The sequence below is a fragment of the Oncorhynchus masou genome, chromosome 30 (genome assembly GCF_036934945.1).
Source record: "Oncorhynchus masou masou isolate Uvic2021 chromosome 30, UVic_Omas_1.1, whole genome shotgun sequence".
Classification (NCBI taxonomy): Eukaryota; Metazoa; Chordata; class Actinopteri; order Salmoniformes; family Salmonidae; genus Oncorhynchus; species Oncorhynchus masou.
Window position 1 is genome coordinate 22,919,958 of NC_088241.1, and position 12,725 is coordinate 22,932,682.

The 12,725-nt window shown below is 47.7% G+C and overlaps 1 protein-coding gene across 2 annotated transcripts in view; it reads left to right on the plus strand.

Moving 5' to 3' along the window:
• Window positions 1-542: 542 nt before the first annotated feature.
• LOC135522378 (mannosyl-oligosaccharide 1,2-alpha-mannosidase IA-like) overlaps window positions 543-12,725 on the plus strand; it is a 221,143-nt gene continuing 208,960 nt past the window's right edge. Inside the window, exon 1 of one of the 2 annotated variants that reach the window (XM_064948566.1) lies at window positions 543-2,360. In XM_064948566.1, the coding sequence (XP_064804638.1) occupies window positions 1,791-2,360 (570 nt within the window). In that variant the 5' untranslated portion in view covers window positions 543-1,790. The remainder of the gene's footprint in view (window positions 2,361-12,725) is intronic. The other variant, XM_064948567.1, reaches the window with a different exon arrangement.

Sequence of the window (12,725 nt, forward strand, 5' to 3'; positions counted from 1 at the left end):
TGTCCTGTAAACTCTCTGATGGTGCCCACCACACCCTCCCCTCCTACCAGTTGGTTTGATAGTGCTGTGCATAGCTCTTTAGTTAATGGCTACAACCATGTTAATTGGGACCATTTATCTTATTTTGTCCCTGGACAACAGTATGTCTGCAATTTATCATCTGCCCTCCTCTCTCTTATATGCAGAGGTAGAACTTTCCAAACTTTTGGCATGTGATCAGCATACTGTTCTACGCAACGGACACGTACGATTCTTCATTACACATCCCATGTTGAATCTGATCAATGTTATTGCCTTTCATATTAGATGTTGTCTAGAGACATACACATCACTTTGGAAGTCTATTCATCATGAAGACTATTTTGGCTACTTTAATTAAGTTATTCATGTATGACCGGTGACATGGATTTTTTTTTTGCCAATGGCAAAAAAATAGTTTAATATCTATAATCTTATCGATATATATGCCCCACCCAGTCGGTAGGCTAAAATGAGATTATCCAATGCTGAGAATAGGACCCACAGCCACTTTGGTTCATAATTGACCGCCCAGCGAGCCCGATAAACCCCCCGCTGCTGGTCCTCCCTTCGACTGTGGGTTCGTATGCCTTTACCATGTTTTGACAAGCCGCTGTGGGTATCCATCAAGAGAGCCCGACCAACCCACTCGGTTTAGCGACAGTATTCGTTTCACTCAAGCCTATATTTTATATCATATTTCTACTTCTCTGCGCTGATGGCGAGCAAGCGGGCGAATACGGTACAGCAAGGGTGCGCACGGGAAGACAAACCATAGTCGGCGAGTGGAAGACACGATGTGTTGATGGGATTGAACTGCAAGCTGCACTATATCTCTTGGATGGTGTTTTTTTAGCCTCCATTCTACGGATTTTTTGGAAGCTAAAACAAATTCTTGCGTGTGTATGCGACACGGTCTTCGTTCACCTTCGCTGTGTGGGTTGTGTGCTGCGTATTCAGATATGATGAGAGACTGAAGAACGTGCAAATTTCTAACTGACGGTGGCGGCATGAATAAATATACACGTTCATACAGCAGCAGCATCCGCCTACCTTACAGGATACAAAACCAGACGCTTGTGCTTGTGATTCTTCGGTTTTACAGATCATTCTGTGACCTGCAACGGGGACCGCTATGAACGGACCTGCTGATAAAGACGCTCGACGCATGCTTTTACCATCCGGTGATGTATTTGCCAGTGATTGTCGCGCCTTGGAATAATGAAGATAAGATCAACTTTACTTTGGCTTTGTGATGGGTGCATTTTATGATCAATAAGCTACGTAAAGTAACGCAACATCTGTGTCATTTTAGTGTAGGTTCCGGCATTTTTCGTTATTTCACATCCGTAGATTTAGTGCGGATTACGCAAACACAGTGGCATTTATTAGAAACCCGTCGTTTTCTTTGTGAATGTGAGATATTGAAAAAAAAAGAGAAAACATCAAACGCGTGTGCTATGACTGTCATAACCAATACATGCTAATGTGATGTGCACGTTATTGGTCTCATTGCCAAACGCGATTGCTACATTTGAAAGGTAACCTTTACTGATGCAGGTCCAATCGATTGCACGATAAGGAGAGTCGTGGCAATCAGTTGGTCACAAGGGTGTGTTTTTCAGCCCCTGATATCAACTTTTACACATGAAACAAGACACATAGGGGAGCTTTCCAGCGGAGAGGGTGTGAACGTGGAGTGTTGTACAACCATTGTAACCTATAGCCTACTGCTGAATAAATAAAGGCAATAATAAAGAAAAACAATTTCAATGGTTTTCCGAAAGTTGCCCGGTGTGTCAGCATCGGGCATGGGTCTTCGCCTATCCCAGAAATTCGTGTTTCTACTTTTTCTCTCGGGCTTGGTAACTCTGTGTTTCGGGGCCTTATTCTTCTTACCCGACTCTGTCCGTTTGAAACGTATTTTTCTCTCAAAGACGGAGAGCCAACCAGTAACGGTAGGGTCTGAGAATGATGTGAGGGAGCATCTTAAGAAGGGAGCAAAGGACCCAGAACATCTCCGGGGCATCACTTCGGCCAAAGGGGAGACGAGCACAAAACTCAAAGCCTTGAGCCGCAAGCCCTCTGTCGCCAATGAGGCTAAAACGGATAAGAAAGACGCTGGCGGGGAAGCGTTAGAGGACATGATGCTGTCGAGGTCTAAAACGGAGTCGGCTTCTAAGGATGAGAAAGTGACCTCGTCTTCTAACCAGGGTGCCAACACGGATACTTCTTTCGATTACAACAAGTTTAAAAAATGTCTGCTAAAGCCGCCTTTGGGGATCGAACATGGCAAGCCGAGCGACCCTCAGACCCTTCAGCGTCGGGAGAAAGTCAAGGAGGTAAGATGATAAGCAGTCACAGTGTAATACAGTTATCTACACACCAGCTGGGGGATCCCAGCCCTAAACCGCCAAGGCATTGCAAACCAATTGTCACAATAAGAAATGCCACTGCAATGTAATATACAAGTCATCAACATGTGCAAAATTCAGCATCGAGCTGCCTACGAAAAGAGGGTTTTTGATGTGACCACTGGCCAGAAGGAGGGTTCACCTCCCAATAATATGGAAAAGATGGTCCAAACATGCTCTCTGTGATCTCTGATAAGGTTTTTAGGCTAGACATCTTACAGTCACACAAATTGTCAGTGACTACACAAAATGATATGCATAATGGTTAGTGGATAACACAATGGTTGTAGATATCAAATCAAATTGATTTATATAGCCATTTGTACATCAGCTGATATCTCAAAGTGCTGTACAGAAACCCAGCCTAAAACGGCAAGCAATGCAGGTGTAGAAGCAATGCATATGAGGCATTGAGGATAATGAAGATGATTTTATGGGCAAACACACACACACAGCACTGTCTGCACACACACTGCTATTATGTTTGCATAACCAACTTGCTCTGGGCAGACTGCTACAGGACTACCTCCAGGGGTATGGCATCAGCCTGCTGTTGTTCAGCTCTGGGAAGTCCAGTAATACCTGAGAGGGAGAGCGTATGTCTGTACTGTGTCACACATCCTCACTGACTCAGGGTAGAGGAGGCAGGGGAGAGAGCAGGGGAGAGAGCAGAGGAGGCAGGGGAGAGAGCAGAGGCAGGGGAGAGAGCAGGGGAGAGAGCGGAGGAGGCAGGGGAGAGAGCAGACGAGGCAGGGGAGAGAGAAGGGGAGGCAGAGGAGACAGGGGAGAGAGCAGAGGAGGCAGGGGAGAGAGAAGGGGAGAGAGCAGAGGAGGCAGGGGAGAGAGCAGAGGAGAGAGCAGGGGAGAGAGCAGAGGAGGCAGGGGAGAGAGCAGAGGAGGTAAGGGGAGAGAGCAGGGGAGAGAGCAGGGGAGAGAGCAGAGGAGGCAGGGGAGAGAGCAGAGGAGGCAGGGGAGAGAGAAGGGGAGGCAGGGGAGAGAGAAGGGGAGGCAGGGGAGAGAGCAGAGGGGGCAGGAGAGAGAGCAGAGGCAGGGGAGAGAGCAGAGGAGGCAGTGGAGAGAGCAGGGGAGAGAGCAGAGGAGGCAGGGGAGAGAGCAGAGGCAGGGGAGAGAGCAGAGGAGGAAGGGGAGAGAGCAGGGGAGAGAGCAGAGGAGGCAGGGGAGAGAGCAGAGGAGGCAGGGGAGAGAGCAGAGGAGGCAGGGGAGAGAGCAGAGGAGGCAGGGGAGAGAGCAGAGGAGGCAGGGGGAGAGAGCAGAGGAGGCAGGGGAGAGAGTAGGGCAGAGAGCAGAGGAGGCAGGGGAGAGAGCAGAGGAGGCAGGGGAGAGAGCAGAGGAGGCAGGGGAGAGGGAAGGGGAGACAGGGGAGAGAGCAGAGGAGGCAGGGGAGAGAGCAGAGGAGGCAGGGGAGAGAGCAGGGGAGAGAGCAGAGGAGGCAGGGGAGAAAGCAGAGGCAGGGGAGAGAGCAGGGGAGGGAGGCAGGGGGAGAGAGCAGAGGAGGCAGGGGAGAGAGCAGAGGAGGCAGGGGAGAGAGCAGGGGAGAGAGTAGGGGAGAGAGCAGAGGAGGCAGGGGAGAGAGAGGGGAGAGAGCAGAGGAGGCAGGGGAGAGAGCAGGGGAGAGGGGAGAGAGCAGAGGATGCAGGGGAGAGAGAAGGGGAGAGAGCAGAGCAGGCAGGGGAGAGAGCAGAGGAGAGAGAAGGGGAGAGAGCAGAGGAGGCAGGTGAGAGAGCAGAGGAGGCAGGGGAGAGAGCAGAGGAGGTAGTGGAGAGAGAAGGGGAGGCAGGGGAGAGAGCAGAGGAGGCAGGGGAGAGAGCAGAGGAGGCAGGGGAGAGAGCAGAGGAGGCAGGGGAGAGAGCAGAGGAGGCAGGGGAGAGAGCAGAGGAGACAGTGGATAGTGTTGGGACAAACAGGAAGTGGATGACTTTGGGACATTTCATGTGACGGATGTGGCATGTTGTCACTTGGTCATGTGGTTAAGTGATACCCAACAGTCCCACACCATGGTCACTAACCTGTGTGTCCTAGTATTGAATCAGTGGGAACGTCCTGACTTATTTCCACAGCTTTGATAGCACTCTTAGAAAGTGAATGTCAATGTGACATTTTACAATTATATTTTGTTGAGATAGGCAAGGTTTCTGCCTGGAGGTCATTGAGTATAGGCCCACTGACCTGGAAGGAGGGGATTTCCACTGCATCCTCCCAAAGATTTGTGTCCACTCTAGTCTAGTGTATGTTTCAGTTGCACTCTTGAATGAAGCACTGAATGAAACATCCCCCCCCCAACAAAAAAACAAACCCCCACAGTGCTTTAGAAAAGCATAGAGGTTAACAACTATCTGGCTGGCTCTAGTGCCAGGCTATCTACAGTATAGTGTTGTGCATGGGTCCCCAATTACATTCAGCTGTGGGCCGATTTTTCCTTGAGCTGATGGTCGTTGGGCCAGAACATAGTTATAAATCATTTGTACAGTGCAAATTGACTCCAAGAATCATCGTCTCTATTCCTGGTCCCTCGCATTCACAATGCCAATCCCACGTCCGTATCCCAAATGACACCCTGTTCCCTACATAGTGCACTACTTTTGGCCAGAGACCTATGGGTCCTGGTCAAAAGTAGTGCACCATACAGGGAATAGGGTGCCATTTCAGATGCAGGCCGTGCCTGTGGTTTGTCGGGGTACATAGTCATAGAGATGTAAGATAAACACAAAAACAACATGCATCCAAACCCTTAATATTCCGGGCATTTATGAAGTATGATGGAGAATGAGCTGTAGCAAATTGTCCCCACGGGCTATATTGAGTTGCTGTCTGACTGCTGTGGCGGACATTGCAACAGCAGGGCTATAAACACTTGATATTTGAGGGGAAAATAACTTGCTACGGCAGCGAGAGGTTTGCCTTGTGATCTTATGATCAGCCCAAACCAACGGTTGGCAGCTCATGTCGTGCCAAATGTGAATGGGCTTCAGGTTCTCAACAAAATGCAGAGGCGGTAAGTACATGATTCCTCTAAACAAAGCCAATTGTTCAGGTGTGTGTGCGTGCGGGCATGTTTGTGTTTGGACAGACAGCCCAGCAAGCCAATCCTCCTTTGCTAGTCCTCATCAGGTGGAAATGGCCTCCATTTGGACATTTCTCCCTCTGTATCCTTCTAACTATCTGATATTCTGCCTCATTGGGATCCTGCATGGTTTTGGTGCTGCCTTGTTGGCTCTTGAAGAGCTGACATCAGGGAGGGGGCTTTGGGCAGATTACCCCAAGTCTGTTCTAGTCATTGCTGAATCAACAGGAAGTTGACCTCTTCTCTTTTGAAATTGTTCACATCTTCCTTGCTTTACCTTCAGACAAGGTCATTAGCCAGTGTAGAAAATCAGAGTATAGTTACGGTGCTGCGGAGGCACGTCAGAACAAACACAATCGTCAGAGCAAACAGAACGTCTGACATGAATCGAGGAATACACACACGCACACACACACACACACACACGCGCACACGTACACACACCTCTTTATCTGTATTATCTTACTGTCTGCACAGCAAACACACACCAAACATGAAGCAGCTCTTTTTAAAAGTGTCTCCCTCCCAAAGATTTTCTCTCTTCTCTCTATGTATTTTTCTAGAGCTGGATGTGTCGGCACAGGCAAATGCAGGCAGTGAATGTGCATGTGCTGAATGTACGACTGCAACGTGAGGACACAATGGATATGTGTGTGTGTGTGTGTGTGTGTGTGATATTTGTATGGGGACACCGTAACACAGTGAAGGGGATCAGCGTCACTGCTTGCTGTTCAGAGTACTGCAGCGAAGGGACGGACACATTGCAGGCTTTCTGTGGCAGAGAGCCTCACTATGTTGCGATAAGGCTACAGTCCCTCAGGGTTCTGTGTGTGTGTGTGTGTGTGTGTGCGTGCGTGTGTGCGTGTGCGCGCCCATACTCGTGCATGTGAGTTGCGTATCTCAGCTTGTGTTTTGACCATGTTGGTTGTCATTTGAATAAGAAGTTGGGTAATTGTGTTCTGAAGGGTTGCCACAACTGTCATAACAAACGGAAAATCCAAACACCAGTCCAGCATATAAGCTTCATCTGCTTTGTCAGACCTGTCTGAGACGACAGATCATTTAAGGCCAAATCAGTTGTCCTTTTCCGAATGAAAACTCACTCTGAGCGAGTACTTTTGAGGTTCTTCTTGAAGTATTCCCACAACCAGCGGAACATCGTGGTGAACAACAAGCAAATTGTACCTCATAAAACTTATTGTTTTGTTGTCTCTCACTTCCGCCACTGTAGAGTTAATCAGTCTCCCACCCCCTCACACCCCCCCCCCCAAAGAAACACCACCAGCCAACTTCTGAAGATATGTTGACTGTCTATCTTGTGAAAACCCCTATGAGTTGAGAAAAAGAAATGGGTGACTGGTTGAATTAGAAGCTCCTGTTAAAAACAGGCGCTGTGTTCTGCTGCTGTCCTCCAACTGGCTGTGGGCGGTGACCTCCCTCAACCCTCCAACTGGCTGTGGGCGGTGACCTCCCTCAACCTCCTCTTCCTGTCTCCAGCTCAGGGCCAGGTGCACGAGGGGACTTCACCCTGGGCTGGGAAATTGCCGCTTACCGAGCGGGGCCATGCCCCTGTTGGAATATTTTACAAATCCATCCTTCGTTGTTACCTTCCTCGTTTCCTTCTTGGTTTCCTGTCTTGTTTCCTTGAGGTAAGCACAGGTCTATAATTGATTGGATAGGTAATAATAAGCCTAATAAGCAACGTTACCATCCTATATTGCTTTCACCAATCCAACCAATTAGATTTGAGATGACTTCAAGGAAGGTTGGAAAGGAAGGATGCCCCCACCCCCCCCCTCCCTGCGGGTCTCTGTGGGGGTGGAGGAGCGGGAAATGTTTGTGTTTCGTCACTGGCTCGGTGGAAGAAGTGCAAATGTCAGACGCTGGGGTTGGTTATGTGAGCCCGTTGTTTTCTCTGGCCCGCGCATGTGGAGCAGTTTGCAGCTGAGCCCGTTGTGTATTGGAATATTGCGCAAGTCGATAGCAGCTGAGCGTGATATTACAGACACGTCAATGCAATACCTACTCTGCTTGGGTCGGCCTGTGCACAGACAAAGAAACATTTCTGTGACTGAAGCAGAGTACAGTCACGGTGGTTTGAGTAGATGTAAGTCGAACAATGTCAGGTGATGCCCATCCCCACAGGAAAGAGCCCGGGGGGAAAACATGAGTGAAGCGAGAGAACAGGAGAGAGGAAAGGAAGGATGGATGGCATTGGAGAGGAGCTGTTAGCTTGCATCCTTTTTGCAATGAAGGCAGTTTTTCCCCTCTCCCTTTGTACAGAGGGCACTAGCTCCAGGGCAAGTCTCTGTAGGGGCATGCTTTTCAAGAGGTATGTGAGTGTTTCCCTCTTAAATAGAGTCACAAGTCCTAGATTACCTTGTGTGTGTGTGTGTGTGTGTGTGTGTGTGTGTGTGTGTGCGTGCGTGTGTGTGTGTGTGTGTGTGTGTGTGTGTGTTGAGAGCCAGGAAGGTAGCTTCGTCTCTGGAAGGAAAATATTATGTTACAGCACATCTTGAATGCCTTAGTCTCATAAAGCCGATCCTAGGCAACAGTGACTAGGGTCTGGTTTCAGTGATGGACTGTGTTTGCATAGAGCAGGTATTCCCAAACTGGGGTACGCGTGCCGTCGGGGGTACGCCAAATAAAAATGTGATTCACATTTGAAAAAGATGGCTAAATAAAGAGCAAAATGATTGATTGTTATTATATTGTTATTTGTGCCATGGGTCCTATAAGAGCTCTTTGTCACTTCCCACGAGCCGGGTTGTGACAAAAACAGTCATTCTTATGTTTATTAAATGTATCGTATAGTGTGTGTGTGGCAACAAAAAAAAAAAAACATTTGAGAGTGCGCTGACCCTGGTGCTAGAGGGGGTACGCAGCTTGAGGTTGAATGTTTGAAGGGGAACTATAACAAGTTTGGGAACCACTGGAGGAACTACATCACTGCCTAGGTTACTATATCTGCTTGAATGAAATAGTACATCGTAGCTCGCATGATGGAGACCATTCAGGTACATTGTTTTTGATTGCGTGTTGGAAATGTGGCTCGTTTGCATCAACTACCTTCACTAAAAACACTGCAAAGGTTTTGACTGCAAAGAATGATTTTGAATCGTGACGTTCTGGCATGTCTGCCTTGTGATTTGTTGGGAGAGTTGTCTGTCTGAAGAGGACCCATCTCGGAACAATTCCCCCCCCCCTATTGAAGTTGCCAAATGAGTCTGCAATTGAAACCAGACCCGAGTCACTGTTTCCTAGGGTCAGGGTTTCAAGACTAATTCTGCCTGGCCTCTCTACCAGGGAAGGCACTTTGAGGCTATCATCGGTGCCTCACTGTTTAAGGGAGAGAGTAGCCCACTACTTCATAAACACCAAGTGAAGGAGGACCTATTTATTACGCAACTTCTTTTCTCTCATTTCAGGGAGAGGCTTTTTGAGCTCCGAGTGTGTGTGTTGTGGTGGGTGTATTTGTATTAGAGCGTCGTTTAGATCACATTGGAGTTAAAAGGACCGAGAGTCCAGCAGTCACATACAGCTAGAGGTAGATAAAAGGGATTTGCTGACGTGGCGGACTTGACCATTTGACTTTCTACAGATGTGTTGCCAAATGACACAGAAACACTTTTCTGTAGAACATGCTACATGTTGATCTGCCCTCTCCCGCCCCCTCCTCGTCCGGGAAATCAGTTTGTTTGTTGTACTTTTCACATGCAACCCTACTTGTTTACCGTTGCCTGTGTGCTGTGTCACTTTCCAGTAAAAGCAACCTGGTCTTACAGTTCAATCACAGTGTTGGCCTTGTTTATGGGGCCACAGGACCACAGATTTTGGATTTTACGTTTTGGAAATTACATTGAAGTTGGAGTAAATTATGTCTTTGCGTTTTTGTTGTTGTTGTTGTTCTTTAGACTTCCATTTGACTTATTAGACTATTCCTTATTCCCATAAAAAAACATTGTAATCTCTCTCTCTCTCCCTCTCGCCCGTTCTCATATCTGTCTCCCAGGTCTATGGCTTTGCTCTCTTCCCTCTTCAGGCAGAGACTCGTCCATGTTGCACACTAACGTGGAAAGGACTAATGAGCACATCTCCCTCCCCTTTGTGTCATTAGCTGCACCCTGTCGCTGCTATCGCTGACATTATTAGCTGCACAGACACCAGAGGGGGCGCAAGAGAGAGAGCGAGAGAGAGAGCAGGAGAGAGAGCGAGAGAGAGAGCAAGAGAGAGAGCGCGAGAGAGAGCGCGAGAGAGAGCGAGCGAGAGAGAGCGAGCGAGAGAGCGCGAGAGAGAGCGCGAGAGAGAGCGCGAGAGAGAGCGCGAGAGAGAAAGCGAGAAAGTGAGTGAGAGAGAGAGAGAGAGAGAGTGAGAGAGAGCGAGAGAGAGAGAGAGAGAGAGAGAGAGAGAGTGAGAGATCTGGAGGAAGTGAGACAAAGCAATGAGATAGAGCAAAAGGGACTGTGTTGTGTTGTCAAGGACTGGTTACTGGGTGAGAGGAAAGATGGAGACAGACAGAGTTAAACAGGACATGGGATTCTGCCTCTGTGTGCTCATGCTCGTACAGTTCAACTGTCATGCCACACTGCACATGCTTTCTGACCGCTCAGTTCTCACACAAGCGCCCACGTGTATGGGTGAGTGTGTGAGGGCAGGAACAATACCCAGGCCCTGTTTGCCGCAGGTGGAATTGACATCTCTACTAGGTGCCCAATGAGACTGCTTTCTTTTTGTCTTCAGTGTATTTATTTAACTAGGCAAATCAGTTAAGAACAAATTCTTATTTACAATGACAGCCTACCAAGGAACAGTGGGATAACTGACATTTTCAGGGGCAGAACGACAGATTTTTACCTTGTCAGCTCGGGGATTCAAACCAGCAACCTTTCGGTTCCTGGCCTAATGCTCTAACCACTGGCGCTACCTGCCGCACAGGCTATATTCTCCCTCCTGCCCCTGTAAATGCCAGAGAGGGAAATGAAGAGAGGGAGAGAATGAGTGTTAAGTGGCCCAGTTTTAACCCACGGCTCCAATCCCCAGCTTTTATTCCTGTCTAATTGGTCAGAAACAAGATGTGTGTAAATCTGGCACATCTCCGAACAGCGCAGGTCAAAGAGGAGACACTAGAGAGGGCCAGGCTCGCCAGTCCCCATAACTCTCCCTTCCTGCTTGTCCTCTTCCTGTGTCTCTCTTTCCCTCTCTCCCCTGTCCTCTTACCATGTCTCTCTTTTTGGGTATTTTAGCTCTGTCACAGCGACAGTTCTGCTACTACAATGGACAACAACTAGGCTAAACTTCTGTTCCCTGATATTATCAACGGGTCTGCCATCTATACCATATGTTATTACTGTAGTAAGTCATATTCTAGAAATCATTCATCCATACAGCTCAAGCATCTTGCCCAAGGACACACAAAGACGCTTTCAGGTCAGAGTAGAAGCTGTATTCCTGTTGAATGAGCCTATTCTCTTAGAAACCAGGTCTGTGAGTGAATCAGGTTATAAGGGCCTCTATGGGGAAATACAGTATGCAGTGCTGTGCGGACAATACAAGCTTCTTATAGCTACAGTGTCTTCTGTCTCAATCTCCAATTCTACATTGTGTGACACGGTTCTATTAACGAGGAACAAGGAAATGGATAACGCCAGTCCACCCGAGCGTTTCCGGAGCGATTTTCACCTCGGTCAACATTGGTTGGGAATTAGCCCTTTAATTAACTGGCCACTTAGAAGGCCGTCGTGGCCAGATGAGGTTATATTTGTTAATTACAATCACAATTAAGCTCTTAATCAAACAGAGGTAATGTTACTCTGTTACTCATTAGGGACCATAGCACAGATTCCCCTTTCTTCCATCGAGTTTGCATGATTGGATCGGGAAAGGCAATTTCCAATTCTCTGCCTACTGTGTCCATCGAAAAAGAAAACAAACAAGAAATAAACAGCCTCGATAAGCGACTAACAATTGTTTATGTGTGTGTGTGTTCGAGCCAGATTGCAGATCATTAATTACACTCTAAGTGTATGTGACAAGGGGCTGAACCTCGGTTCTCTAACATCAATGGAAGGGAAGGAGTATGAGAAACTAACATTTTACTAGCTGGGGTTATTCACAGCGAGGTTTGCATCTTTGCTGGTTTTTGGCTCCCGAGTGGCGCTGCGGTCTAAGGCACTGCATCTCAGTGCTCGAGGTGTCACTACCGACACCCTGGTTTGAATCCAGACTTTATCACAACCGGCCGTGATTGGGAGTCCCATAGGGGGGCGCATAATTGGCCCAGCGTTGTCCGGGTTTGGCCGGTGTAAGCCATCATTGTACATAAGAATTTGTTCTTAACTGACTTGCCTAGTTAAATAAATGTTCAAATAAAAAATATACCACTGCAACTACAACTACAACCCCCCTCGGCAATGGAGGTGTCTTCTCGTTTGTTAATCTTGACTGGAGAGAGAATATAAGGAGGTCTGCCGTGAACAAACTAGGTGAGAAATGCCGCTGTGAATCCCTTGTAATGAAAAGCAAAGTCTTCTGATGCCTTGGAGGCTCAGTGGAGTCAGCGGAGTAGATCAGTGGTGGTGATATCTGGGAGTAACAGAGGCGTAGTAGGACTCTGTGTGTAGCCTGTATGTTCCGTGCTGGAGTTCATTAGCGGTTTCGGGAAAGAACCCTAAACCACAAGGCCTCAAGTGTTTATGCAGTTTCGGCAGAAGAGGAAAGGTGTGTGGGTAATGAGGAGATTGTGAAACGGATAAGAATCGCAGGGAAATTAATAAGCTATAGCGGCCAGTTTTGCAAAGAGCCACTCTCGACAAACAATTCCACACACTCATTGTCATACCTCTCCAAATCCGTGTTGCTCGATCCACTTCCGTACTTCAGCATGATACGTCGTGATGCAAAGGATTATGCAAGGTTTCATGGTGACTGTTGTGTCGTCATGGTTCCATCACCTGTTGCCTGTGTCGTGTCTTTGGCTATGCCGGATTAAGTGATATGACGTGCTATTCTATAAAATCATTTATCCTTAATTAATATTACCTGATTGAGCTAATCATGTAAATGTAATTAACTAGAGAGTCGGGGCACCACAAAATAATATTTATAGAGCTGTTATCTTCCGAATAAACTCTTAAAGACCTAGTAATATTTTACATCAATAGCAGTCATTATTAATCGTCACCTTAATTCAGTTTAATCTGAATGTTGTTAAA